The sequence below is a fragment of the Pan paniscus genome, chromosome 11 (assembly GCF_029289425.2).
Source record: "Pan paniscus chromosome 11, NHGRI_mPanPan1-v2.0_pri, whole genome shotgun sequence".
NCBI classification, from domain to species: Eukaryota; Metazoa; Chordata; class Mammalia; order Primates; family Hominidae; genus Pan; species Pan paniscus.
The window spans coordinates 47,125,016-47,152,104 of NC_073260.2; the positions used below are offsets into that span (position 1 = coordinate 47,125,016).

The 27,089-nt window shown below is 38.3% G+C and overlaps 2 protein-coding genes and 1 non-coding gene across 9 annotated transcripts in view; all 3 read left to right on the top strand.

The window, feature by feature from the left end:
* NOL8 (nucleolar protein 8) overlaps positions 1-7,287 on the top strand; it is a 28,004-nt gene extending 20,717 nt beyond the window's left edge. For 4 of the 6 annotated variants that reach the window (XM_008959976.5, XM_008959977.6, XM_008959975.5 and 1 more), the window contains 5 exons: positions 2,943-3,214; positions 4,751-4,877; positions 5,813-5,883; positions 6,428-6,510; positions 6,886-7,287. In XM_008959976.5, coding sequence (XP_008958224.3) covers positions 2,943-3,214; positions 4,751-4,877; positions 5,813-5,883; positions 6,428-6,510; positions 6,886-6,936 — 604 coding nt within the window. In that variant the 3' untranslated portion in view covers positions 6,937-7,287. The remainder of the gene's footprint in view (positions 1-2,942; positions 3,215-4,750; positions 4,878-5,812; positions 5,884-6,427; positions 6,511-6,885) is intronic. The other 2 variants (XM_008959978.5, XM_034967710.3) reach the window with 1 other exon arrangement.
* A 3,745-nt stretch (positions 7,288-11,032) lies between these two features.
* The window catches only part of IARS1 (isoleucyl-tRNA synthetase 1), an 83,530-nt gene continuing 67,473 nt past the window's right edge, over positions 11,033-27,089 (top strand). Inside the window, exons 1-9 of one of the 2 annotated variants that reach the window (XM_003807832.5) lie at positions 11,033-11,160; positions 15,352-15,477; positions 16,498-16,654; positions 16,870-16,989; positions 18,162-18,244; positions 18,951-19,068; positions 23,894-24,041; positions 26,496-26,583; positions 26,859-26,919. In XM_003807832.5, the coding sequence (XP_003807880.1) occupies positions 15,359-15,477; positions 16,498-16,654; positions 16,870-16,989; positions 18,162-18,244; positions 18,951-19,068; positions 23,894-24,041; positions 26,496-26,583; positions 26,859-26,919 (894 nt within the window). In that variant the 5' untranslated portion in view covers positions 11,033-11,160; positions 15,352-15,358. Of the gene's footprint in view, positions 11,331-15,351; positions 15,478-16,497; positions 16,655-16,869; positions 16,990-18,161; positions 18,245-18,950; positions 19,069-23,893; positions 24,042-26,495; positions 26,584-26,858; positions 26,920-27,089 lie in introns of both variants that reach the window. The other variant, XM_003807833.5, reaches the window with a different exon arrangement.
* LOC112440929 (small nucleolar RNA SNORA84) lies at positions 12,178-12,310 on the top strand. Its single transcript, XR_003028914.1, has one exon. It is a non-coding gene; the product is annotated as a small nucleolar RNA SNORA84 (small nucleolar RNA).

Below are 27,089 nucleotides of genomic sequence, written 5' to 3' on the forward strand. Positions count from 1 at the left end.
CTAGTTACATACACACATAATTACATTAGGGAAAACAAAGTGAAGGCTATTTAGGAACTCTACTATTTTCGTTACTTTCTGTAAACCTAAAATTGTTCCAAAATTATTCTTTTAAAAAGAATCACATTTTAGACTAAAGTAGAATATTAATATTCCCTCCAATGTAGGATATATGTGTGTTATTTCAGATAATCCGTATTGAACAAATAGGATATGTTTACCCCCTCCCTATACCCCTAAGAAGTCTCATCCCTTTACATCAGCTCAAAATCCAGGATGTCATCATTCAGATCAGATCTAAGTACAGATGAGGCTTCTCTGTTATTCCTTGAGTACAGTACCTTGAGTGCAGTTCTGTTTGATAAGACCTATGAACTAAAAAAGCAAGTTATCTACCCTTCCTCCAATATAGAGCGGTGGAACAGGCATTGGATAACCACTATAGGTACTGTTCAATGAAAGAAAACAGGCACAAAGGAGTCACATGTCCACAGTAACTCTGAAATCTAGACAGACAAATGTTGGAAGGTCTTTGATTAGGACTGAGGGCCTAGGAATAATTCTTCCTGACCGTTGACTTGGCTTTCTGGATCATCCTTCTCTTTTCATAAGTGCTGGCACAGGTTTACAGCTGAGTAGTTTTCTCAACCTGCTTTTTGCTTATAGCAATTTGGGAGTCCAAAAGCCTGTTCATTTTGAAATGTTCCTGTACCTACCAGTCCAGTCTAGTGGTATTTCTGATAATATAATTCTCTTAAAATCTTCATAGGTTATCTGTGAATCTTCTTGGAATTCACTCTGTTAGATGAAAGTCACACAAATCATTTTGAGATAAGCCTTTTTTGTTGTTTTTTTAACCCTGGGCTTCTACTGAAACTGCTGAGAGATAATGCCTCTAACCTCCATAGAAGCCCTATTGTTTGAACAATTGAAGTTTATTTTCTTTTTTGTATAATCTTAGAGGCAGGGTCTTGCTCTGTCACCTGGCTGGAGTGCAGTGGCACAATCATAGCTCACTGTAGCCTTGAACTCCTGGGCTCAAGTGGTCCTCCCACCTCAGCCTCCCACATAGCTGGAAATACAGGTGTGCACCACTGTTCCTGGGTAACAGTTGGAAGCTTCTTATCTCTTTTTAGGGTCTTAACAAAGAATTTTGTTTTATTTTTAGACCGAGGTCTATAACTTTTTCTGTGACAGGCAAGATAGTAAATAGATAAGACTTTGCAGGCCAGGCCATCTCTGCTGTGATGACTTCACTCTACCTTTGTAAAAGAAAAGCAGCCATAGACAATATGTAAACAAATGAGCAAGGCTGTGTGCCGATAAAACTATTAAAGGACACTGAAATTTTCATTTCATATAATTTTTTCATGAAATGATGTTTGTTTTTCCCCCTATCATTTCAAATGATAAAAAAAATTCCTTAACTTGCAGTTCAGACATAAGTAGGCAGTAGCCTGGACTTGGCCCATGGACTATAGTTTGCCAACCCCTTCTTTAGACCATGTTTTTCTGAGGCTGTCATAGAGTTGATCTTTGCTTAGAAGCCCTTTCTTAAATTTCATGTCATTTGCCTTCTGGAGATTAGGAGTCTTCAAAACCATGAATTCCTGGCTCCCTTTAAAAAAAAAAATTCCTCCCTTTAGTTTCATTCTCTCCTCTCTTATTTCACTGTAATCAGTAAGATGAAACCAGAATATACCTTTAACACTTCCCTGGACATCTCCTTAGCTAGATCACCCAGCTAATTAGGTACATTTTCCATTTTCCACAGTACACACAATGCAGTTGACAGTGTTGCTAAACTTTCTACCACCATGTAACAAGGATTCCCTCTTCTCCAGTTTCCAATAGGATTTACCTTATTTTTCTCTTAAGCCCTTACCTGCAACCTTCTCAAAGACCATATGGTTTCTACTAACAGTTTTTTCAAGGTCCTTCTAGCTTTTGCTGTGATCTTAGTTTCAGAAGTTATATGTCATCCCATTTGGCTTACTCTGTCCATTAAAAGAGTCACTAAGTCCAGCTCACACTCAAGGGATGAGGGAATTAACTTCCACCCCTTGAAGGAAGAAGTAACAAAGAGTTTTTGGACAAATTTTAAAGCCACCACATGGTGGTTAAATGATAATCACTTGGAACTGCCTACCATTTTTTATAGAGCTTGGTTTCCTAAGAGGCATATCTGTCTTAAAACCTAACCAGGTTGGTTTATTTACCGAAATACTAAAAGTTTCTCTCTTTGATATGGTCTCTACCACTAATAATGGTTATTTAGGATATCCTGTTCACTTATTATTTTACGTAGTACATTACAAACTTTGGCCTGGTCTTCGAGGAAAAAGGATTTTAATATTTTCTTAGCTCAAAATTCAGTATTGGAAACTGCCAAGTAACTTTTTGTCCCAGATCAAAGAGAAAAGCATATTCATTCCTAAATATAGAGCAGATTTATGGTAATATAAAAATTTCATTTCAAAAGAGACTATACATATTTATAATTAATTTCTACAACTGATTTACAATTTTACCAGTTACTGGTAAAATTCCCAGTATCTTAGAAGTCATGTGGCTTACAGTTTTCATTTTGCCTATGAGAAAACTGAGGCCTAGTGAAGCTAAGTGATTTCCTTACTTATACCTAGGTGTATAGTTTAGGCATAATTTCTGAAATGTAGTTCAGAGAATGATAGAATATGATTCATGCAGCTGTTTGAGATTTGTGTAAAAAAAGCTTATTGATCAAGATTTTGCTTCTATTAGTAGAGTTCTATATGTAGAGTTTTACTTATTTTATTTCTCTATTTATAAGTAGAGTTTTATATTCTGGTTGTTGAAAGGATAGAATTAAAGTTGTCCAAGATTTTTTTCTTTTCTTGATTTCTGGAAATTTCCCAAAACTTGTTTCTTTGTGATGCACATGTCTACATATGTCATTTCAGTAAAGCAAAACGAAAAAAGAAAAGGGAGGAAGCTGAGAAACTACCTGAGGTGTCTAAAGAAATGTATTATAATATTGCTATGGATCTGAAAGAAATATTCCAAACTACAAAATATACCAGTGAAAAGGAAGAGGGCACACCCCGGAATGAGGACTGTGGTAAAGAGAAACCTGAGGAAATCCAGGACCCTGCAGCTCTGACCAGTGATGCTGAGCAGCCCAGCGGGTTCACGTTCTCTTTTTTTGATTCAGACACCCAAGACATAAAGGAAGGTACTTTTCTTTTTTCCCATACTTTTTTATTTTATTCAGTTTGAACTTAATTGATTGAATCTGCATTAAGTGTAACAGATTTCATGTTAGCTGAAGAAAGGACTCTTTCTTCTACCTAGAAGATTTGAGATTTAGTGTCACAGGAGCATAAACACGATGTTCCTGAAGCTGTGAAAGAAACTATTTTTGCATTTAAGGAAGCAAACCTCTACTAGCTCCCATATGAAGGGAAGCCAGAGAATAATGTACAGCATCTTTTCTGTTAAGTAAAACATCATGAAGAAGTATAGTAAATCACATAAAGAGCTTTGTATCTTAAATGAAGCTGAAGATGCTATGACTTACGGAAAACTAGTGCTATATATGATAAGATAAAAGAAGATATAGGTAACCTTGGTTTTATACAAATATGCCATGTCATCAATATGCCAGTTATTGCACAGTTTATCCTTGAAGATTTGCCGGAACCTAGAGAGAAGTATAAACACTAGTACATACAGTTTTGCATTTCATTTCAAGAGGTTTACCTCTAAAAGCCAACATGGGCCACAGGTTAAAAAACACCTGACCTGTTCCTCACCCAGGGTTCCAGCTTTCTGGAAGTTCCCACTGTAACAGCAGGTAATACCTATACAGAAGAATACACACATACCTAACTACAATGATTCTACTTTAAAGATCAGCAGTTAAAATAGCATACATGTGTTTGGTAGATTAAAAAAATTTTTTTTTTTTTTTGGAGACAGAGTCTCTGTCACCCAGGCTGGAGTGCAGTGGTGCAATCTCGGTTCACTAGCAGATAATACCAACTCCATGGTACTTTAAAAGGAAGTACAACAATCTAGTAGTTGTTCAAAAAGTATTGCAAATAAGACTTCATTTTCTTGTCTATATAAACTGTTGAGTAGAGTTGGCATGATGTAAATAGTAACTATAGTTTTTCTAACTTTGAGAGCAAAACGTGAGAAATTGACCTTGAAACGAGTCCTAAAGACACCAGCAACTTGAAAGATGTTTTTTAAGTACTTGGGAAATTTTGAAGACTTGTGAAGTGATTGTCCTGATCTTATAGCAGTAGTTTTTTCAGCAGTTCTAGCAAAAAGTTTTGGGTATTGAAAAGGTAAAGATATATTCCTTTTCTCATTTATAAATAGACAAGAGGGAAACCTGATTTCCCTGTATCATATTATATTTTAGGCTTCTCATGCAAGCACAGATGCCATGGTTATTTTAGGTGTCATTTTTAAAAATTATATAGCTCATTTATAAACCTTTATTTTTTAAACCTTTTTTATATTACTGCTGTCCTTATCAGATCATTCTAGCAATGCCAAAATTATGATAGTGGCTTCTGAAAATATTTGAAAAATCTAAAAAGATGATACTACCTATTTTTTTGATACTATTTTAAATTAATGATTAACATATTGGAACTTTAGATATGTCTACGTGGTAAAAGTAATCAAATGAATGTGTTCAGAAATACTTGGCTGTGGAGTTACAATCCCATCATCTTTTGTTGTCATAACGATGTAGAGACCTACAGAGTTGAAACAGTGAAACCTGGAAAGATTGTCTGGCAGGAAGACCCTCGTTTACAAGACAGCAGTTCAGAAGAGGAAGATGTTACTGAAGAAACAGATCACAGAAAGTCCAGTCCTGGGTAAACAATTTGTTTCTTTGCAGGCATAGTTCATAATTTGTAAAATCTGAATTAGACATACTTTAGAAATATTTTAGCTTCTCTTCACATGACAACTAAATTGTCTTAGCTTCTTTTTTTATTTTATTTTTTTTTTTTTGAGACGGAGTGTTGCTCTGTCGCCCAGGCTGTAGTGCAATGGCACGATCTCAGCTCACTGCAACCTCCGCCTCCCAGATTCAAGCAATTCTCCTGTCCCAGCCTCCCAAGTAGCTGGGATTACAGGCACGTGCCAACCACACCTGGCTAATTTTTGTATTTTTAGTAGAGGCGAGGTTTCACCATGTTGGCCAGGCTGGTTTCGAACTCCTGACCTCAAGTAATCTGCCCACCTTGGCCTCCCAAACTGCTAGGATTACAGGCGTGAGCCACTGAGCCTGGACATCTCAGTTTCTTTAGAGTGTTCTCTAGCCTTTTTATAATGGAGAGTGTGTTTCCTTTTCCATGAGATTTGGATAGCACTAAGGGGAAGATAGTTTGTGCATAGAAAAGGGAAGGTGGCCTGACAGTGAAGTCACTGGTCTGGAAACAGGATGTTGCAGTTGACTGGGTGCCTACCCATGGGAGGCACTGGCAAATGGGGTAGCAATGGTGGGAGTGAGAGTATCAGCAACCAACACAGGAAAGATAGAGGTTCTACTTAAACAAGTCTTCATTATCAAAGCTTCAGATAGAAGAATGTTAGAGGGAGGGTTGTTTTAACTCAGGGCAAAATGCACAAAATACAAAGCAGATATATTTAAGAGTCTCGCTCACCTGGATTCTAGAGGGAAATGAAAAAAGATATATTTAAGAAATAGTGTATGTATGTTTTGAATGTAAATATTTCTTCTTAAATATTGAAATTAAACCAACCAATACCTATTTTTCTCTGTCCTTTGTCCCTTTCTTTTCAGAGAAGCATCATTACTTGAGAAAGAGACCACTAGATTTTTCTTTTTCTCTAAGAATGATGAACGACTTCAAGGTCAGTCCATTTTTTTCATCAAATTACATACATAGAACAGGTAATAATACAGCTACAGTAATTCACATCCAGGAATTTTGACCTTTGGTAATGTCATGTGGTTTAACCCCGTTTGTTCACACTGATGAATGTTAACTTGTAAAGCTGTCAAGGTCTGAGAGCTCCCCACTCACCACTTTCTTTGCCCGCTCATTCTCATCAACAAAGGGTTGTTTTGTTCCAAGGGCTTCCTTAGATGTTAGACATATAAAACCCCTAAGTTTTAGTGCCATAAATTCCATGTGAAAACTCAGGCTGTTGGGGAGCTCATTTCTTAAAGCCTAGCATAAACAAAGTTACATAATAGTAAATGATATATATAAACAGTAAAAGCAATATTATATTTTTCATTTGGAAAGAAAAAATACTAATTTTTGAATACAGGTAGAAACTGAGGGAAAAGAATGATCTTAACTGGTATTCGAGACCTTGATAATGCCAACACTTAGAATATTACCAATTTTAGTAGTAGTTTGCTGCCTCATCTTTCTTCTTTTTCCCCTAGTAGGTTCTGACTTATTCTGGAGAGGAGTAGGAAGTAATATGAGCAGGAACTCTTGGGAGGCCAGAACAACCAACCTGCGTATGGTGAGTAATTGTTTCTCCATATTATTTCCTAAAATAGACATGTTGTTACCTATCTAGAATTACAGTGCTGGAAGGGAACTCATGAATGGTATAGGTGAGGAGACTGCAGACTGGCTCAATTGAGTGACTGGTCTCAGAATCCAGCCAAGCCTATTAAGTAACACGAAAGCATCAGATTTTTAAAGACTGAATTATAGTTCCCATTATAAACAGTTAATGCCAAAAATGCCAATATCCCCTCTTCATTTCAAAAGAGCACTTTCAAAATAGGTTTCCACAGCCCTGACAGTGAGAATAACCTAAGTTTTACTTCTATCTACTGAACATCTTAAAAACAATTTGTTTATTGCTAACCAAATCTTTTTTTTTCCCTAGGATTGTCGAAAGAAACATAAAGACGCAAAAAGGAAAATGAAACCAAAATAATAAATGTCAGTTGGTTTTGATACTGAATGTGAACAAGGCTCACTAAGGAAACTGACCCAGAAAACAGTTTTAGCTGACAAAGAAGAAATTTCAGAGTGAAGGAATTTTAAAAATCTGGCTGACGGAATATCATTCTGGTTGCCATCTTTTTCTGTGGAACTCCTCTGCATTTCTTCCTAAGTAATTACTTCAAAAATTAAATTCAACTTCTTATAAAGGAAGAACAAGATAGTCCTTGAAAATACTTTTTGTATATAATCTCTTTGCCCTCTATCCTGAGTAACTAATGGACATCTTCTCATGCAAGGTTTACATGAAGCCTTTTTTAATAAATGAGTCAAAGCACTTGTATTTTCCAGCCTAGGCTTTGTGTGAATTATAGGCTATTTGAAATTTTATTTCTGATTATGTCAAATACACCTTCCATTTTGTCATTTTTGTTTAAACTGATAAATTACAAGTCAACATTGAGTTTTATACTTGTGTTTTGGTGAATGGTTAACTGAAATATAGGACATTTCAGACCAACATCATATAAGAGTTCTGTGAGGACCAGGAGAGGAAGCCAAATACAGTTACCTTGTCATTGCCTCTAGGAATTAAGGAACAACATCTAGATGTACACCAATCCCAAAATTCTAGTTAGACTAAAAGCTTATGAAAAATACCAAGTGCCTGAAAGATAGGTAGTCACAATTAGGAGTCAGGACCCTGAGCCCAAATAGCGAAACAGATTTAACATTACATTAAATAAACCAACCTGCCTAGATTTCAAGACATATGTCTCCTATCAAAATGGGCTCTGTATGAAATAGTATTACATAGGCCGGGCGTGATGGCGCACACCTGTAATCTCAGTACTTTGGGAGGCCAAGGCGGGCAGATCATGAGGAGGTCAGGATTTCAAGACCAGCCTGGCCAACATGGTGAAACCCCGTCTCTACTAAAAATGCAAAAATTAGCTGGGTGTGGTGGCTCACACCTGTAATCCCAGCTGCTAGGGAGGCTGATACAGGAGAATCACTTGAACCCAGGAGGCAGAGGTTGCAGTGCTGAGATCATGTCGCTGCACTCCAGCCTGGGTAACAGAGTGAGACTCCATCTTAAAAAAAAAAAAAAAAAGAAATAGTATTATATAGTTCCAAGGGACTATCATTGAGCCATGATGTGTGTACTTAAAATTAGTATTTATTGATTTACCTATGCTGAATATAAACTCTTAACTGTTGGGATTTCATCTGGTGTGTTAACCATTATGACCCTAGGGCTTATGCTCTATGTTCTTTTAGTAAGGGTCCAAGGAACTAAATAACTTGAAGAGTCATTCTGGATTCCTAGGTTTCCAAAACTTCAGACTTCAAGGGGAGTGTGGACAACTAAGCAGCAGGATAAATAATTCACACTTTCTACCTTCTCTTGATGTAGATCACATTTGTACCTTATTTTCTATTGCTGCATAGCAAATCATCTCAGTAACAATCATTTATTTTATGCACAAATACTGCAATTTGGTCAACACTCACTAGGGACTGCTGATCTGTGCTGTGTGCTTTCACTGGGGTGGTTCAGCTAGGGCTACGGGATCTGTTTCTAAGATGGCCCACTCAGTGCCTGTTCATGGGCTTCCTTACAGCATAGCAAAAAAGCTCTAGGAGCAAGTGTTCTCAGAGGCAGGAAGCAGATGCTGCCTGTCTCTTAAGGCCTGGCCCAGAAACCGGCTCAGTCACTTCACTGTATTCTACAGGTTTAAACTGACACACAGCCCAACCAGACTGAAAGGGAGGGGACACAGATCCTCACTTCTTAGTGGGAGGAGTGTCAGAATGTGTGGCCGTAATTTAAATCCGGCACATGTTTCACAAGCAGACAAATAAGTAACATCAAGTAGCCTTGCCCACCCCCTAGTTCCTGCTCCCCAGATGAAACCACCTTCAGCAATTTAATTTCTCTAGTATTTATCTCCATGTTTCTACCTAACATGCTTATGCTCTGATTTCTTGGTTTTTCACTTCCAGACACTACATATTCTGAAAAGGTGAAAAAATTATTCACCTCTTCAGTCCAAGTAATATATTTTGACTACAGTTAACTTTTTTGCTGGAATTTTTTCATTTGCTTAACTTTTTCTAGACTTAGTCTTCCCATACCTTCCAACTGTGCGACATGATGAGGTTTCTCTTCAAATAGCCTGATCAATCCTTTATTCTTTAATTCACAGTGCCCCCCTCTTCCCTTTTTCTCCTCTTTCCTTTATGCCTTTGTTACATGCCTAGACAGGGCACAGTACCAGGCGTTATCAGTACCAGCTCGTATTCCTTATCCGAAGAGAAGACTAGCTCTCTAGCTCATTACAGACAGCCCTTCCCCCTTTCCCCTCTCTCTTACGCGCCCACCTTATCTAAAGAAAGTTAAAATGTTTAGCCAACCGTGGTTATTTTAGATTGTGAGGCCCAACTCCGGCCAATGGAGAAAGGGTACAGGGGCAGGGTTTGTGTCAGGGATAAAGGTTCTCGTGCCCCTTTGTTCTGGTGTGCTCTCATGGTGACTGGCCAAGGAGAAGCACCCCTCTGCGCAGAAGTAAAATTGCTTTGCTGAAAATCCTTTGTTTGAATGTTCAATTTCCTTAGGATTTTGAGCATTATTTCCAACACAACAGTACTATTAATGTAAATGTTTCTCAATCAAATTTTTAAATAATTAGACTTGGCCTACCTCACCTTTGTCCAGGAGCCCTCTGTCTGGCTCTATCTGGGCTCTCTGGATAGGTGACAAAAATGAACTGAACAAGGTGGCAACGTGAGAAATGTGAAAACTTCAAACACATTCCAAATACTTTCAGTTAATTAACAAGATTTGCAGCTATTAAATTATGTACGTTATGTGAGTATAGTCAGAACACTGAGTTACCCGTGATGGAGGACATGAAACCACTTTAATCCTTCACACAGGGCCAAGACGGTAAGTAAAGTTAAATATATGCTGAACAGACTATCAAAATGTTCCTAAACTTAATAAGAAACTGCATTCTACCTATTCTAGGCCAGATAAATTTTTTATATCCCTCTAACGGATACAATAGGCAGCTACGGAACTACTCCCAATTTGGCAAGATCCAGAATTTCCTTTAGAGGCTCTGGGGCCAAAGCCCGAGGCCTACTGCCCTTTGCAAGGCTCCAGATTTTAACCAGCAGATCAGTAAGGTACCAAGCCGACTCATAGCAATGATAATAAGTATGCAGGCCGGGTGCAGTGGCTCATGCCTGTAATCCCAACAGTTAAGGAGGCTAAGGCAAGCAGATCGCTTGAGCCCACGAGTTTGACAGCAGCCTAGGCAACATAGCAAGACCCCGTTGCTACAGAAAATACAAAAATTAGCCGGGCGTGGTGGCGCTAGCCTGTAGTCCCAGCTACTTGGCCAGGGATGAGGTGCGAGGATCATCTGATCCGGGGAGGTTGAGGCTGCAGTGAGCCATGACCGTGCCACTGCACTCCAGCCTGGGCGACAGAATGAGACCGCTTCTCAAAAAAAGAAAAAAAAATCGTTTATGCAATGTTTTCATTACCGGAAACATTTTAAGTAAAATACAATAAAACTTTTAAATCTGGTTGTCAGGCCCTTCCTTCCCTTTTGTTATTATCGTTTCACGTAGCCATTTATGATAGGAGAAGCGGCTTTGGGGTCGGCGGCTCGGGGCCCAAAAGTATAATTATTAAAGCCACCTCTCCGGAAGTTGCTGTTTGTCGATATCAATTTAGGTACGAAGTGTCCAGTCAGATAAATACTGACAAAAGCAAACAAGATGAAGAACATGAGCCCCGACCTCGGCGCCCCTTCCCAGTGGGCCGTCACCTACCCGGAGGTGCCCACAACCCGAGTGAGACCTCGGTCTACACTACTGCAACGGATACAAGCAGCACGCACAGCGCCGCCCTCAGCGCTGGTTCGTTTTCCACGTGGAGGCGCAAAACCAGCAAGCACCACTGTCGCACCATCAGAGCCAGTGGACGCAATCATGTCCGGCGCGACCAATCGGCGCCTGGCTTGTTGGCAGGTGTCAGGCAGCGCGCACTGATTGGCCGGTGCGGAGCCTGTCTCCTTCACTGGATTCCGCATTTTCAGCGCGTTGCATCACCTCCGTGCGCGCGGTTGCAGCGTGGACGCCGGATGAGTTGCTTCTAGGCTTGCTGGCCCGCGGGGCTGTCCAGGCACGCGAGGCCCCTCAGGTACGCCCTCTCTTCCCTGCAGGATCCGGCCCTCAAAGACGAGGGTCACGCACGCGTTACAACCCCGAAACAGTAGCACAAGATTTAATTTTTAAAAGAGCGTGTTTCTTCGGGGCTTGCCGTTCGTTCGTTTCCAGCCTCAGGAATTTATGGTCGCCTTTTTGAATGAGGTAGTGTTTGAAATGAGTAAAATCTTTTGAGAATGATATACATAGTATAAATTGATATAGCTGTGACTTTATTTATAGGCAATACGTATTTTTATATGTCTTAATTTATTACCTTCAATGGCTGCGAGATACTTATTTTATTGATGTACCGTAATTTACTTCAGTCACCATGAATATTTAAATTGTTTTCAGTTATTTGCCTGGAGAAACAATTATTCGGTGAATGTCATTGTATACACATTTTGTACATTTGCATGAGTATACCTGTGGAGTCTATGTTAATAGGATATAACTAAATTGAGGAAACGTTTGAGATGGTCCCACTTTCAGGTTACATTTGACTTAATAGATTATGAAGACCTGAGAATAAAAGGAGAAACAGAAATGGATTTAGAGGAGAATGAAAAGGGGGAACAGAAATAGGCTTATAGGTAGGATCCACATGACTTGATGATTAATTGGATGTGTGTATCTTCTGAGTAGTGTCAGGGGTGACTCAAAAATGTCATGCCTAAGTAATGGGAAGAATATTGGAACCACTAATACAGTAGTTTAAAAGGGAAGCAATTCTGGAAGGAATTATGAAATTTTAAACAAAACATGGTTTTAGTGTGCGTTTCTAAAATATATTGAGGCAAAATAATATGAAGTAATGTGAATAATATGTAGTTAATATCAGGGAGGGTGGTCTCGAAATTGCTGAACGGGAAGTTGAGGTTAAGGTGACCTGAAGGAGTTGTGGAGCAGGGAAGAGTCAAGGGCCTGGATTACAATAAGAGGGAAACAAAGGGGATGGCATCCCTCTGCACAACAAGGTTGTTGTGCAAGGTTAACCTGCTCTGTCCCTGCCCTGTGGTTGCTGGATGCTGTTGTGCATGGACAGCTCTCCAGTGGATTCGATGGGCCACAGCAATCCTGTGATTTATGCATGGAGGCTGCTTCTCCTCAGCAGCTGCCATAGCCCGGTCGCTGGTACATGATTCTTCCTGAATAGTCAATGCTGTTATACTGAGTCTTTATGCTTGACGTAATAATGCAGTGAGTCTTAATCTTTGGGGAAAGTAGAGACTCCCTAAAAAACACAGTAAAAGCTGAATGAGCTGGCCAGGCATAGTGGCTCACGCCTGTAATCCCAGCCCTTTGGGAGCCCAGGGCAAGAGGATCGCTTTAGCCTAGGAGTTGAAGACCAGCCAGGGCAACATGGCAAAACCCTGTCTCTACAAACCACCCCCTCCCCACCAAAAAAAAAAAAAAAAAAAGCTGAGTGTGGTGGTGCACACCTGTAGTCCTAGCTACTTGGCAGGCTAAACTGGGAGGAACACCTGAACCCAGGGAGGTCAAGGCTGCAGTGAGCCATGATTGTGCCACTGCACTCCAGCCTAGGTGACAGAGTGAGCCACTGTCTCAAAAAAAAAAAAAAAAAAAAAAAGAATGGTCCTCTTCTCAGAAAGCTTAAATCTTATTTTCTCAAAAATAAAAATTCAGATAGATATTCCTGAATAATTGTTAGAACAGTGCAAGAGTGGTGATGTTCAGACTTTGATGTGAATGCTCATCCCCTAGGGATCTTGTTAAAATGCAGGTTCTGACTCGTAGGTGCGAGGTGAGGCTGGTAAGTCTGCATCTCTAATAAGCTCCCATAGATGTGGGCCATAGTAGGACCAGCCTTGAAGAGATTAGAATGTGTTGGTATCTAAAGGTCTGTTAGTCTTCAGATAACAATCCCATAAGTTGCAGTTGGCCTCTGATAAGGTATGCAATGAACCTAAATAAATCAGTAAATGCACAAACACTTATTTTGGTCCTTGAAAGGCTAGAGGTTATAATAAGAGTTGAAGATCTAAAATGCCTTAAAACTTCTGTTTAATACCTTTTAATGGCATACTGTGATCAGAAATAGCTATTTCAGTTAGTTAAACAGCCCAACTGTTCTTGTCCTGTTTTTTCTTAAATTAAACTCAGAGGCACTCACACATCTGAAAAATTAATGAGGGTAAAAGAAAATGAAAGATACTACTTGTCACAGACTTTTTTTTAAATGATAACTTGAATCAATAACTTGATTAGACTATGATGCTTTTGATGCTTTCAAAACTGTTTGAGGTATGTAGGTGTCTTTTCCTGTAGAGTTGATTACCCTGGTCTGTTGTGGTTCTTGAGTACTTAAGATTTTTTATCTTCTCTGTTGTTCTCTTATTAGCAATTCTATCCCCTTCTGATCTGATACTGACTTGGAAAGCTCGTCACCCACCTTGTTAGAATTGTTAAGTAAATATAAATAGACTTTGAGAAGGAAAGGTCTCAAGGGTGGCTCACTAGATACTTATGTCATAGATTGATCAAGTGTCTCTGCATGAGGTTATTAGCAAAACATTTAAAAAGACACTTTAAGACTTCTCTCATTAGGGACTAAACCAGAAAGGTATTGGGCTCATCCTTCATAAAAATCATGAATAAGCAATAAAAAGGGTAAAATGGAAAACTGGAATCTATATTCGAATGTGAGATTCTCATCTTTTTAGCTTTAAGATTTTTTAAGTTTTACCAGTTTTCCTCAAAGAGAAGATGAAGTTACTTCAAGAGAACTGATTTCTGTCATGTGAGTGTAGGTAAGAAAATTCTTAACTACTTTGAGATATTTTTCTTCAGATTATTAATGAGTTTTTTGCACCACTAGATAGAATTTCCAAGATTTTCCTGCTTACTTTTGGAAACATTGTCTCTACCATTACTGAATATTAAATAATAGCCATGTACCCCTCCCTGACACCATATACGAAAATAACTCAAAATTATTTGTGGCCTAAATGTAAGCGAAAAATCTATAACCTTGTTTAGGTAATGGTTTATTGATGACACCAAAAGCTCAAGCAGCAAAACCAAAAATAGACAAATTGGGCATCATTAAAATGAAAAATCTTTGTGCTTCAAAAAATGCCATCAAGAAAATAAAAAGACGGCCCACAGAACAGGAGAAATTTTTTATAAATCATATATCTGATAAAGGACTTGTATCCAGGATGTATACATAACCCTTAAAACCCAACCACAAAAAGAGCCCAATTAGAAAATAGGCAAAGGATAAATATCTATCCAACGTGGATACGCAAATGGCCAATAAGCACGTGGAAAGATGCTCAGCATCATTAGTCCTTAGGGAAATGCAAATCAAAACCACAAGATACTACTTAACATCTCCTAGAATGACTGTAATTCAAAGATGGACAATAAGATGTGTTGGGTAGGATCTGAAGAAATTAGAATCCTCATTCACTGCTGAGGGAATGTAAAATAGTACAGTCACTTTGGAAAAATTTTGGCATTTTCTCAAAAAGTTAAATACAGAATTATCATGTGACCCAGAAATTCTACTTCTAGCTACAAACCCAAGATAAATGAAAACAGATCCACACAAAATTTTGTACGTGAATGTTCATAGCAGCGTTATTCATAATAACCAAAAAGTGGAAACAATACAGGTATCCAAGAAATGATGAATGGATAAACAAAATGTGGCATATTCATGAAATGGAATACTATTCAGCTATCAAAAGTAATGAAGTATGAATACATATTACATCATGGATGAGCCTTGAAAACATGCTAGAGAAAGGAAACCAGATGCAATAGGCCACATATAGATGATTCATATAAATTTTCCCATTTATATGAAATGTCCAGAATAGGTAAATCTGCAGGGACAGAAAGAAGATAAATCGTTGCCACTGGCTATGGAGAAGAAAGAATGGGGAGTGACTGCTAATGGTTTTGGGGTGTTTTGGTGGGGAGGGGAGGTTGAAAACGTTTTGAAATTAGGTATTACTAGTTATACTACCTTGTAAATATACTAAAAAGCCACTGAATTGTACACTTTTTACATTACACTATGTAAATTGTACATCAATAAAGCTATAATTTTTTAAAAGTATGGATAGTGTCATATACACCCATGTTAATAATATGGTACTCTGTTATTCCTAGATTTCTCTTTTGACAGTAATAAATTTGATTTCTTTTGCAGCAACAAAATGCTTCAACAAGTTCCAGAAAACATAAATTTTCCTGCTGAAGAAGAGAAAATCTTGGAGTTTTGGACTGAATTTAATTGTTTTCAGGAATGCTTAAAGCAATCAAAACATAAACCAAAGTATGTGAATTTTTTAGGTTAAGGTCCCTTAAGAATAGTCATTTCTTAGACTGAATTCCATTAAAGCAGATACTTTTTTTTTTTTTTTTTTTTGAGATGGAGTCTCGCACTGTCATCCAGGCTGGAGGGCAGTGGTGCAATCTCTGCTCACTGCTACCTCTGCCTCCCGGATGCAAGTGATTCTCCTGCCTCAGCCTCCCGAGTAGCTGGGATTACAGGTGCCCGCCATCACACCAGCTAATTTTTGTGTTTTAGTAGAGACGGGGTTTCACCATGTTGCCCAGGCTGGTCTCGGACTCCTGACCTCAAGTGATCCACCCACCTCGGCCTCTCAAAGTGCTGGGATTACAAGTGTGAGCCATCACGCGCGGCCTAAAGCAGATACTCTTTATTAATCTTTCTATTCCCAGAATCCCCCAGCTCCCTATATAGTGGGTACTCAGTAGTAGATATACATTGAATGAATGAGTTCTCAATTATTGGGGTAAATTTTGTTTCTTTAAAAGGTCATCTGAGTAAAATTTATATGTCATCCTCCGTGTCACCCTCTTTCCACCTTTATCTTCATCACCACCCTCATTTAGGCACTTACACCTAAGTACCCCATAGAAGGCTACTATAGTACTACCTGCCTTTAGTCCTCATTCACCTAAAAGACTAGTCCTTTAATCAGTGTTTTCATTATATGTCTCCTCTGGTCAAAAACTATGAGATAGGGGTTTATTGCCCTATTTTACTGATGAGATAACTCAAGATCAGGATAAATAATTTGCCTTATGTCATGGAACTAATAAATGAAAAATGGATAATCAAATGGAGGTCTCTGTAGCTCTACCACAATTGTAGCCTTTCTGAAGGCAGGACCACCAGTAAATATCAAATCAATTATGTCTGTCGGTTTCCTGATCTTGCTGCTTTTCTCCTTCTTGAAGACTCCACTATGACAAGAGCTATCTATAGAAAAATGCTTTAAATTTTGGCTGTTTTTAAATGGCTTGATATATTTTTATTACCTGTTAGATTTACCTTCTATGATGGTCCTCCTTTTGCAACTGGACTGCCTCACTATGGACATATACTTGCGGGTACAATTAAAGATATAGTTACAAGATATGCTCACCAGAGTGGGTTTCATGTTGACAGAAGATTTGGATGGGATTGCCATGGCTTACCTGTGGTATGTTTGAGTATCCAGCTTTATAATTTTCTGATTTTTTTTATAAGCATTAGATTTTGTCATATAATATGTTCAAGTATGATGAACGTTGACTGTCAGACCTTCTAGTTCATTTCTATAATATTTGTAGTTTGATTTGTTTTGTTTTCTAGAGTTGCATAGTTGCAGTTGTTTTCATAGGGCAGCGTGGTAACAGTCTTATCACAAATTTTCAGGAATATGAAATTGATAAGACACTGGGAATCAGAGGACCAGAGGATGTGGCCAAAATGGGGATTACAGAGTATAACAATCAGTGCCGAGCAATTGTGATGAGATATTCTGCTGAGTGGAAGGTATGTTGGGTTTTTTTCAGTAGAATGAACAGCAAATGTAGTTAGTAAATGGGCATTGAAATGGTTTATGGTCCCTTGTGCTTTTTTTATTAATTTATTTTTTGTAGAAAAAGTGTTAGCTTCCACCTTCAACCCTATTACTTAAACGGTTAGCTTAAACTGAACCATCTCTCTTCTGACTTCTGTGTGCTTAATTGGTCTAACTTTCTTGCATGGTCACCAATAGGGAAAAATTCTAGTAAGTATAACATGATATATAGGCCTTTTCTTTTTTTCTCAAATACTTTTTTCAATTTTTTTAACTTTTCATTTTGAAATAATTTGACTTATTAAACAATTGAAAAAGTAGTATGATGGGTTCCCCTATATCCTTCATCCATCTTTCCCAGCTGCTAACATCTTCGGTAACCATAATATTAATAGAATTTTCAAAAGCAGTTGCCCCATTAATTTTTATTTCTGACCAATCACATATTGCATTTGGTTGTCATGTCTTTTTAGTCTTCTTAAGTATGGAACATTTATTTAGTCCTTTGTATTTCATGGCCTTCTCACTTTTGAAGATTGCAGAACAGCTATTTTCTATAATGTCTCTCAATGTGTGAGGTTTCCTGATTTAATTTAGGTTATGCATTTTTGGTGACAATGCCGCAGAAGTGATGCTATGCCCTTCTCAATGCATTATATCAGGTGGCATGTGTTGTGGCTATGTCACATTGATGGTGATAACTTTGTTCACTTGGTTAAAGTGCTGTCAGCTTTCTGCTTTGTAAAGTTGTAGTTTTTCCTTTGTAATTAATAAGTATCTTGTGGGGAGATTCTTTCCAAATATTCTTTTTCTTGTCATACATTCACTTATTAATTTTAACATCCATGGATGGTTTTTGCCAGTAATAATTATGCCTGTGATATTTGCCAAGTGGTGGTTTTGGTAGACTTTTATAAATGAATATTTATACTTGTAAATAACATTTTGTGCATGTAGGATGAATGCCAAGAAAACTGGTTCTTAACCTTACATAATATGTTGTTGGCAGTATAGATTTACTTGTACCATTGATTATTCTGTTGTCCCAAAATTTTCATTTGTGATGACAATAGAAATAAACACACATTGATGTACAATTATAAATATCATTGTCTAATACTGTTCTAATATTAATATTTTAAAGTCTACTGTTAGCAGACTTGGCCGATGGATTGACTTTGACAATGACTATAAAACTCTGTATCCACAATTCATGGAATCAGTCTGGTAGGTTTATTTAAAATTGTAAATATGGTAAATATTCTAGAAATATTCTGTTGTATTGATAATTGGAAAAATGCACTAGCATGAATCAGTTTATTTTTGAGTCCATCGTTATTTCTCTGAAAATCTTTGGGAACAGGTTTGTTTTTGAATGTAGAACTTTTATTTTTATTTTTTTGAGACTGAGTCTCGCTCAGTTGCCCAGGCTGGAGGGCAGTGGCACAGTCTTGGCTCACTGCAACCTCCGCCTCTCAGGTTCAAGTGATTCTTTTGCTTCAGCCTCCCAAGTAGCTGGGATTACAGGCGCCCGCCACCATGCTTGGCTAATTTTTGTCTTTTTAGTAGAGATGGGGTTTCACCTTGTTGGCCAGGGTGGTCTCGAACTTCTGACCTAGGTGATCCATCCACCTTGGTCTCTCAAAGTGCTGCGATTACAGACGTGAGCCACTGCGCCCAGCCTGCCAGTTGCTTTTCTTAATCAACATTATGTGTTAAACATCATTCGATATCAGTAGATATTAGCATTTTAATGTCTGCCTGATGTCTTACTATATTGATCTGTTATAATTTACCTGCCAGTCTCCCAATGAAAGACATTGTTTTTTCACTTATTTGGCAGACAGAAACTCTAAAAAGAAAATGGCATAAATGTTTGCATTTTCAGAAATAGAATTTTGTTCTGTAATTGTGAAACTCCATCTCTTATCAGGTGGGTCTTCAAACAACTCTATGATAAAGGCCTTGTTTATAGAGGTGTGAAAGTCATGCCCTTCTCTACGGCATGTAACACTCCACTTTCCAACTTCGAGTCACACCAGAATTATAAGGTACGTGAAATGTAGAGACATTATTCAGCATTGAGTTTTGTAGGTGGAAGCTGAGTAGTTATGATCACAGTAGGTATTCCCAAGTAGACCCGGTGTGGAATGTTGCCCACGACATCCACCACTTTGACCACTTCTTACTGAGTGCTGGAAATATTGCCAGTTAGTATACTAAGGCTCTGTTAAGATGAGGGATTTTTTTTCCACATTGGATTTATGATGTGTCTTAATGTGATAGGTTTTGCTTGTTTTGACCATATTTTTGTGCCTCTCTGTTGGGTTAACAAGTCCAGCTTTGACATACTTCCTGTAGTCATCGTTTCTTAAGGGTTGGGTAATTTTATGCCTTATCTGGGACCTCATGATATCATTTATTTGTTAACGGTATTTGGAAAAAAATTAATTTGAGATGCCAAATGGTATTATTTTTCCTCTGATGAAATAGAATCAGTTGTTGTTGTTGCTATGATTGAGGTGTTTAGACATGTTTGATGTTTACAGAGTGTATTGTTATACCATATCTAGACAGATATTATATACTAGTAAGTCTTCTGAAATGTGAACCATCTCTTCTCGTGTGTATACTGAGTTGTTTTCAGTTTTGAGAGTTTATCTGACCCTCTGTTTTTAAAGGATGTTGACTTGTTTGGAATTCTTGTTTCATGGCCTAGGTTTGAAAATTACATTAGTAAAATTTGCCTTTCAAAGCACGTTTTATTTATAGAATGCTTTCACATATCCTGTTTGATTGATTTTGTAAATCCTTGTAAGGCAGGTATGATGATTTCTATTATCTCCTTACCACCTCTCTGTGATTGTGCTCATGTTTGTATTTTTTTAGTAAAATATTTTAAGCACTTAACAATGTAGAGAATGATATGGTAAACACAAGGTTTCCAAGGCTTACCTTTGTCAAATCTTAATATATTGCTATATTTGGTTTTTGTTTGTTTGTTTGTTTGAGACGGAGTCTTGCTCTTTCGCCCAGGCTAGAGTGCAGTGGCACGATCTTGGCTCCCTGCAACCTCCACCTACCTGATTCAAGCAGTTCTTTGCCTCAGCCTCTGGAGTAGCTGGGGTTACAGGTGCCCACCACCACGCATTTTTAGTAGAGACAGGGTTTCACCATTTTGGCCAGGCTGGTCTTGAACTCCTGACCTTGCGATCCACCCACCTTGGCCTCCCAAAGTGTTGGAATTACAGTTGTGAGCCATTGCGCCCGGCCTGTTTGGTTGTTTTTTAAAACACTTGAATGTGGACAGTTTCAGGGACATGCAAAAGTAAAGAGAATGGTATAATTAATTTCTGTAGGCCCATTAAGGCCCCCAGCAACCAATGACTGGCTAATCTTGCCTCATTCATACACATATTCTTTCCCACTTTCCTTCCAATTCTGAAACAAATTCCAGATATCATATTATTTCATCAAGAAATAATCCAGTATAGATCTTTCATAAATAATCTTTATCTTCTTTAAACATTGCCATGTTAGCATTCGTTGTCACACCTTAAAAAGTCATCAGCAGTTACCTTTTTGTTGTTGTTGTTTTTGAGATAGGGTCTCGCTATGTCACCCAGGCTAGAGTGCAGTGGCACGATCTCGGCTAACCACAGCCTTGACCTCCCGGGCTCAAGTGATCTCCCCTTTCAGCCCCCTGAGTAGCTGGGACTACAGGAACATACCACCATACCTGGCTAATTTATGTGTTTCTATAGGAATGGTTTCACCATGTTGCCTGGGCTGGTCTTGAACTCTTGGGCTCAAGCAGTCCACCCGCCTTGGCCTCCCAAAGTGCTGGGATTACAGGTGTCAGCCACTGCACCTAGCCACCTTTAATATTTTTTATTTTAATATTCTCAAATTATGTAATTCCTGAACATCATCAGTTCATATTTCTAATGGTTTAATCATTTCCCAAGGGGTTATATTTTATTTTTATTTATTTATTTTTTTAATCAGGATCTACCAAGACTTAAACACATGGTGACTGTTGTCTTTTAGGTCTTGTACACGTTTCAGTTGGTTATATAACAAGTAGTGGAATTATCGAGTCAGAGTATACTTTGTTTTAATTTTTATTTTTTTGAGACGGAGTCTCACTCTGATGCCCAGGCTGAAGTACAGTGGTGTGATCTTGGCTCATGCAACCTCCTCCCAGGTTCAAGCAATTCTCCTGCCTCAGCCTCCCGAGTAGCTGGGATTACGGGTGCCCGCCAGCATGCCCAGCTAAGTTTTGTATTTTTAGTAGAGACAGGGTTTCGCCATGTTGGCCAGGCTGGTCTTGAACTCCTTACCTCAGTTGATCCACCTGCCTCAGCCTCCCAAAGTGCTGGTCTTTTTACAGGCGTGAGCCACCACGCCCAGGTGAGTCACAGAGTATACTTAATTTTTAGTTCTAATACTGAGGTTGGGAAACTTTCCTCTGCAAATTAAATATTTTAGGCTTTTCAGGCAATTCTCAATTTTGTCACCATTCTTAACTCACCCACTGCATGAAACAAGTGATGAGCCAGATTTGGCCCAGGGGCCATGGTTTGCTGACCTCTATTCTACGCGGTCTGTATATTGATTGTTAACCAAGGGTTTTTAAAATTTTTTTGACTTGACCAAGCACAGTGGCTCACACCTGAAATCCTCGCACTTTTGGAGGCCGACCTGGGCAACATGACAAAACCCCATCTCTACTAAAATTACAAAAATTAGCTGGGCGTGGTGGCGTGAACCTTTAGTTCCAACTACTCCACAGGCTGAAGTAAGAGAATGACATGAGCCCAGGAAGTTGAGGTTGCAGTGAGCCGAAAGTGTGCTACTGCACTCCAGCCTGGGTGACAGAGTTAGACTCTGTCTCAAAAAAAAAATATATATATATATGTATATATGTGTGTGTATGTATATATGTAAGTATACATATATATGTATTGGCTTAAAACTTTTATTTATTTATTTTTAGAGAAGGGATTTCAGTCTGTCACCTAGGCTGGAATGCAATGGTGCAAACACAGCTCACTGCAGCCTTGACCTCCTGGGTTCAAGTGATCCTCCAGCCTCACCCTCCTGAGCAGCTGAGTCCACAGATGTGCATCACCATGCCCAGAAAATTTTTTTATCTTTGTAGAGATGGGATCTCACCATATTGCCCCAGCTGGTCTCAAACTCCAGAGCTTGTGCGATCCTCCTGCCTTGGCCTCCCAAAGTGCCAGGATTATAGGCATGAGCCACCGTGCCCTGCCTAAAAAATTTTAATTTTTTACAAAAATTAGCTGGGCATGGTGGTGCACACCTGTAGTCCCAGCTATTCAGGAAACCGAGGCAGGAGAATGCTTGAACCCAGGAGGTGGGGGTTGCAGTGAGCTGAGATCACGTCACTGCACTCCAGCCTGGGTGACACAGTGAGATTCCATCTCAAAAAAAAAAGAAAAGAAAAAATTAATTTTGATGTAGTTTCAAACTCACAGAAAAGCGGAGAGTTCTTTATATCCTTCAACTAGATTCCCTAAATGTTAACCTTTTACCACATTTGCTTTATCCTTCTCTCTTTTTATGGGAGTGGGGCACAGTACCCTTTGAGAGTAAGTTGCAGGAATTATGGCCCTTTTCCTCTAAAAACTATATATTTCCTAAAATCAGTAACATTGTTTGAAATAACTGGAGTTAGAAAATTAACATTGATGCTGTATTACCTCATGTGTAGATCTTATTGGGTTCTGCTTGTCCCAGCAGTGTCCTTTATAGTTAACAAGAAAAAAAGAAGGAAAGAAAAACAAAAAAGACCTACATTGTGTGCTTCATGCAGTGGTATGTCTCCAGCCTTCTTTAATCTTAAAGAGCTCTTTAGTCTCTTTATGCCTCATAATACTGACATATTTGAGGAGGTACAGGCCAATAGTAGTGTCTCTTATTTCAAGTTTGTCTGATGTTTTACATGTGACTAATGGCTCTCGTGTCACTTTATTTAAATTGCAGTTGGTTTTTGTTGGGGATTGATTTTTTTTTTCCTACCTTAGAGCTATTTATTTTTAAATCCTTGATATTTTTGTGTTGAAACATTTCTGTAAAGTTGGAGACAATCTTGTTCTTATTTAATGAGCTGAATTTATATGGGTCTGTTACAATTTCAAGTATGTGTTGCTTCAGTAGGATCTTTTTGGTATTTTGGGCAAAAAGATAACCATATTCCAGAACAGTTATCTTTTTGATTTAACTCTTGATGGACTTACAAAATAGATAATCATAATACTGAAACCTCCATCATATGTTCCTACTTAGACATTACTTTAAAAAGTTACCAGAGGCCAGGCATGGTGACTCAACGCCTGTAATCCCAGCACTTTGGGAGGCTGAGGTGGGAGGATCACCTGAGGTCAGGAGTTTGAGACCAGCCTAACCAACATGGAATAACCCCATCTCTACTAAAAATACAAAAATTAACCACGTGTGGTGGCACGCACCTATAATCCCAGCTACTCGGGAGGCTGAGGCACAAGAATCACTTGAACCCAGGAGGCAGGGGCTGCAGTGAGCCAAGATTGTACCACAGCACTCCAGCCTAGTGACACAGTGAGACTCCATCTAAAAAAAAAAAAAAGTCACCAGGTGTCAAAAGACGTTATTTTTGTGACTACTAAGGTGATGATTAAAACATTTTTTAAAGTATTTAAAATTTTTTTTGCTTGGAATTTCTTGCTATTTTCTGTTTGTAAGTCTGGTAAGTGGTTTCTTCGGTTTACCCTGAAGATTTATTTTATTCCTCTTTAGGAGTAGTTCCTTTTTCTTAGGTGTCTGTTATTGTGGATTTCTAAAACAATACTTTACCTCAATTTATTTCAGGATGTTCAAGATCCTTCAGTATTTGTAACTTTCCCTTTGGAAGAAGATGAAACTGTATCTTTAGTTGCTTGGACAACCACTCCCTGGACTCTACCTAGTAACCTTGCTGTGTGTGTTAATCCAGAAATACAATATGTGAAAATTAAAGGTAAGTGGGAGGCTGGTTACTTATGATTAATATGGATAAGATAATTTTATATTTTGGAAAATATGAAAGCTTACCTTTCTTTTTGCATGAAGAATAGAATTATTTGAAAAGAATCTGACTTAATTAGAAAAATAACTTTAAACATTTGTTTTCATTTCTAATTGAAAACTAACAAAACAAAATAGTACAGAGATATAAAAAGTAGAACATAAAATTTTCTTATAATTTCCAGTTTATAGTACATTTTTCCACACCATGCCCCTGTGACAGATGAAGAATCTAAGATTCAGCGATGTGGCATCACGTCATTACTAGTAATTGATACCAGAACTTGAGAACTTTTTGCTTTTCAAATGTCCACTGGTAGAGAGTTACCAGTCTCAACGAGGGCCTTTCCGAGATTTAAAAAGAAGATTGGTACTTTGTGAACAAATATACCTTCAGGTTTGGTAGTTTTGTGGCGGTAAAAGAAAAAGAGAAAAACTCATTGCCATGAAAAAAGCTATGGCACAGCTGCCGTGGAAGGCAGTGACATTTCTTCAAAAAGCTGAATGAGATTACACTATGGCCCAGCAATTTCACTTCTGAGTGTTTTCCCCAAAGAATTGAAAGCAGTCTTGAACAGTTACTTGTACACCCATGTTCATAGTAGCATTATTCACAGTAGTCAAAAGATAGAAGCAACCCAAGTGTCTATCATTGGATAAATGAATAAACCAAATAGGGTATTTACGTACAGTGGAATATTATTCAGCCTAAAAAAGAAAGGAAATTCTGATACAGGCTATGCCTTGAATGAACCTGGAGAACATTATGCTAATTAAAATGAGCCAGTCACCAAAAGACAGATACTACATGATTCTATTTATATGAGGTATCGAGAAGTGAACTTCAGAGAGCAAAGACTAGTAGAATGGTGGTTGACAGAGGCTGGGAGGGAAGGGGGAGTTATTGTTTAATGAGTACAGAGTTTCAGTATAAGAAAATGAAAAGGTTTAGGGTATTGATAATGGTAATGATTACACAACATTGTAGATGTATTTAATGCTGTGTAAGAATGGTTACCATGATTTTTAAAAATAGTTGTATTAAAACAGTCAACTTGATTGAACAATAGCTTGTGTTGGCAAGGGAAAAATATTGAGAAAGGAATGGGGAAAGATTGGGTGCCAGAAAAAAGGTACGGAGGGAGTTTTTATTTGTTCTTTTCTGGGAGCAAATAGGACTAAGAGTTGACCTACTGGAAAGCTGTTGGCCACAAAGAGGCCTGGCTCAGGTGTCTGCAGCTGCTTCTCCGGAGCAAGGACAGTCCCATCTGCACAATTTCCCTATGTCACTGGTGGGTCACTAGCCATTCTGTGGTGAGCTTGACAATCTCAGCAGCCATCTGACTGAGATCTCAAAACACATCACCCATCTACCTGTGTATAACTCTTGTGCTTGGCAGACTTTGTATCTGAGCTTTATCAGAAACTGTGGTCCCCACTTACAATGAAGTTCCTGTGAGGTCAGAGCTAGGGAGTGGCAACCTTATTCATAGCAGTTTTTCAATAAATTGGAAAGGCTTTTACAATGACCCATAAATACTCATTTTTCTTATGGTGAACTAAATATATGACATAGGCTCTAGTAAATCTCAGATGTGTAATATCATAGCTTATGATGAGAGTTTAAATTGGCCTAGATTTTCAGTATCAAAGTTTTAACTGTTCATACATTTGCTCCAGCTTTTCTTTTCCTAGGATGCCCCAGGTATCCTCCAGAAACACTTACAATAAGGGTACACAGATGCATCAAGGACATTCATCATCCCAGTGTTCATAGTAGTGAAAATTTGAAAGCAATTCAAGTGTCTGTCAACTTGTTAGAAATAATTCGTACCTCTATGAAATAGCGTCCCATAGAGCTCTTTAAAAGGATGAGAAAAGTCTGTATGTGCTAATACATGGAAGTATGTTGAGAGTATATTAAGTGAAAAGCTACAAAATCAGATAGAATATTACCTCAATTAGAAAAATAAAAAGAACTTACACATTTACCTATATGTTTGTTTGTATATACATAGAAAAATATCCGGATCCATAGACACCCAAACGAGAATGTCTGAGAGGGGGTGATATGTGGCACTTAATTTGTGAGCTACTTTGTCAATGTTATTTTTAAACATTGACATGTTTACCTTATGAAGGAAAAAATAAAGATTTACTTAAAATGGATATCTGAGCGATAAATAATAACTACCAACTGCCTAAGTGCATTTGATGTTTTTGTCATTTTCATGTTTGGGAAGCAGTATACCATAGTGTTCTTTGCAGTATTTCTCTGTGAGTACTGGGTACAGTAGAGGCACATGGTACAGGAGCTCCTCAGGACAAAAGTATGCTTGATGCATATCTTTGGAATCAGCCAAGTTCAGAATATAACCCAAGTCCACGTTTTTCCTTTTTCTCGTAGATGTTGCCAGAGGACGATTACTCATTTTAATGGAAGCCAGATTGTCAGCCCTCTATAAATTGGAGAGTGACTATGAGATCCTTGAAAGGTGAATATTCAAATAGTTGCTCTGTGTTTGTGTGCATGTGTCTGTATGTGTGTCTTTAGTTTTAAAAAGAAATAAACTTTGTTATCCAAAAGCTTGCATTATTCAAATTTAGTTTTAAGTACTAATACTATACTAAGTATTTTGCAGTCACACATTACAGCATGAATGGCTAGGGCTAAGAAGCCAGTAAACCAGAGGGGAGTGGTAGCTTGATGTGGCTGCAGCCTCATATTTGATTTTAATCTAATTGTGAGTTTGCCTTTCTCCTTTTCTAGATTTCCTGGTGCCTATCTTAAAGGCAAGAAGTACAGGCCCCTGTTTGACTATTTCCTGAAGGTAAGCTTAGGGACCGCTACTGTGGGCGCTCTCCACAATCTGATTATTTGATAGCTGGGGTGTTGTGAGAAGTGGAATTGACATTACTTTTATGAGTGTACCTGAATCCAGAAAGTCTGCTTTAGTGCCAACAAAATTAAATTGTTTGTGTAGCTTTCTTGTCTTAGAGG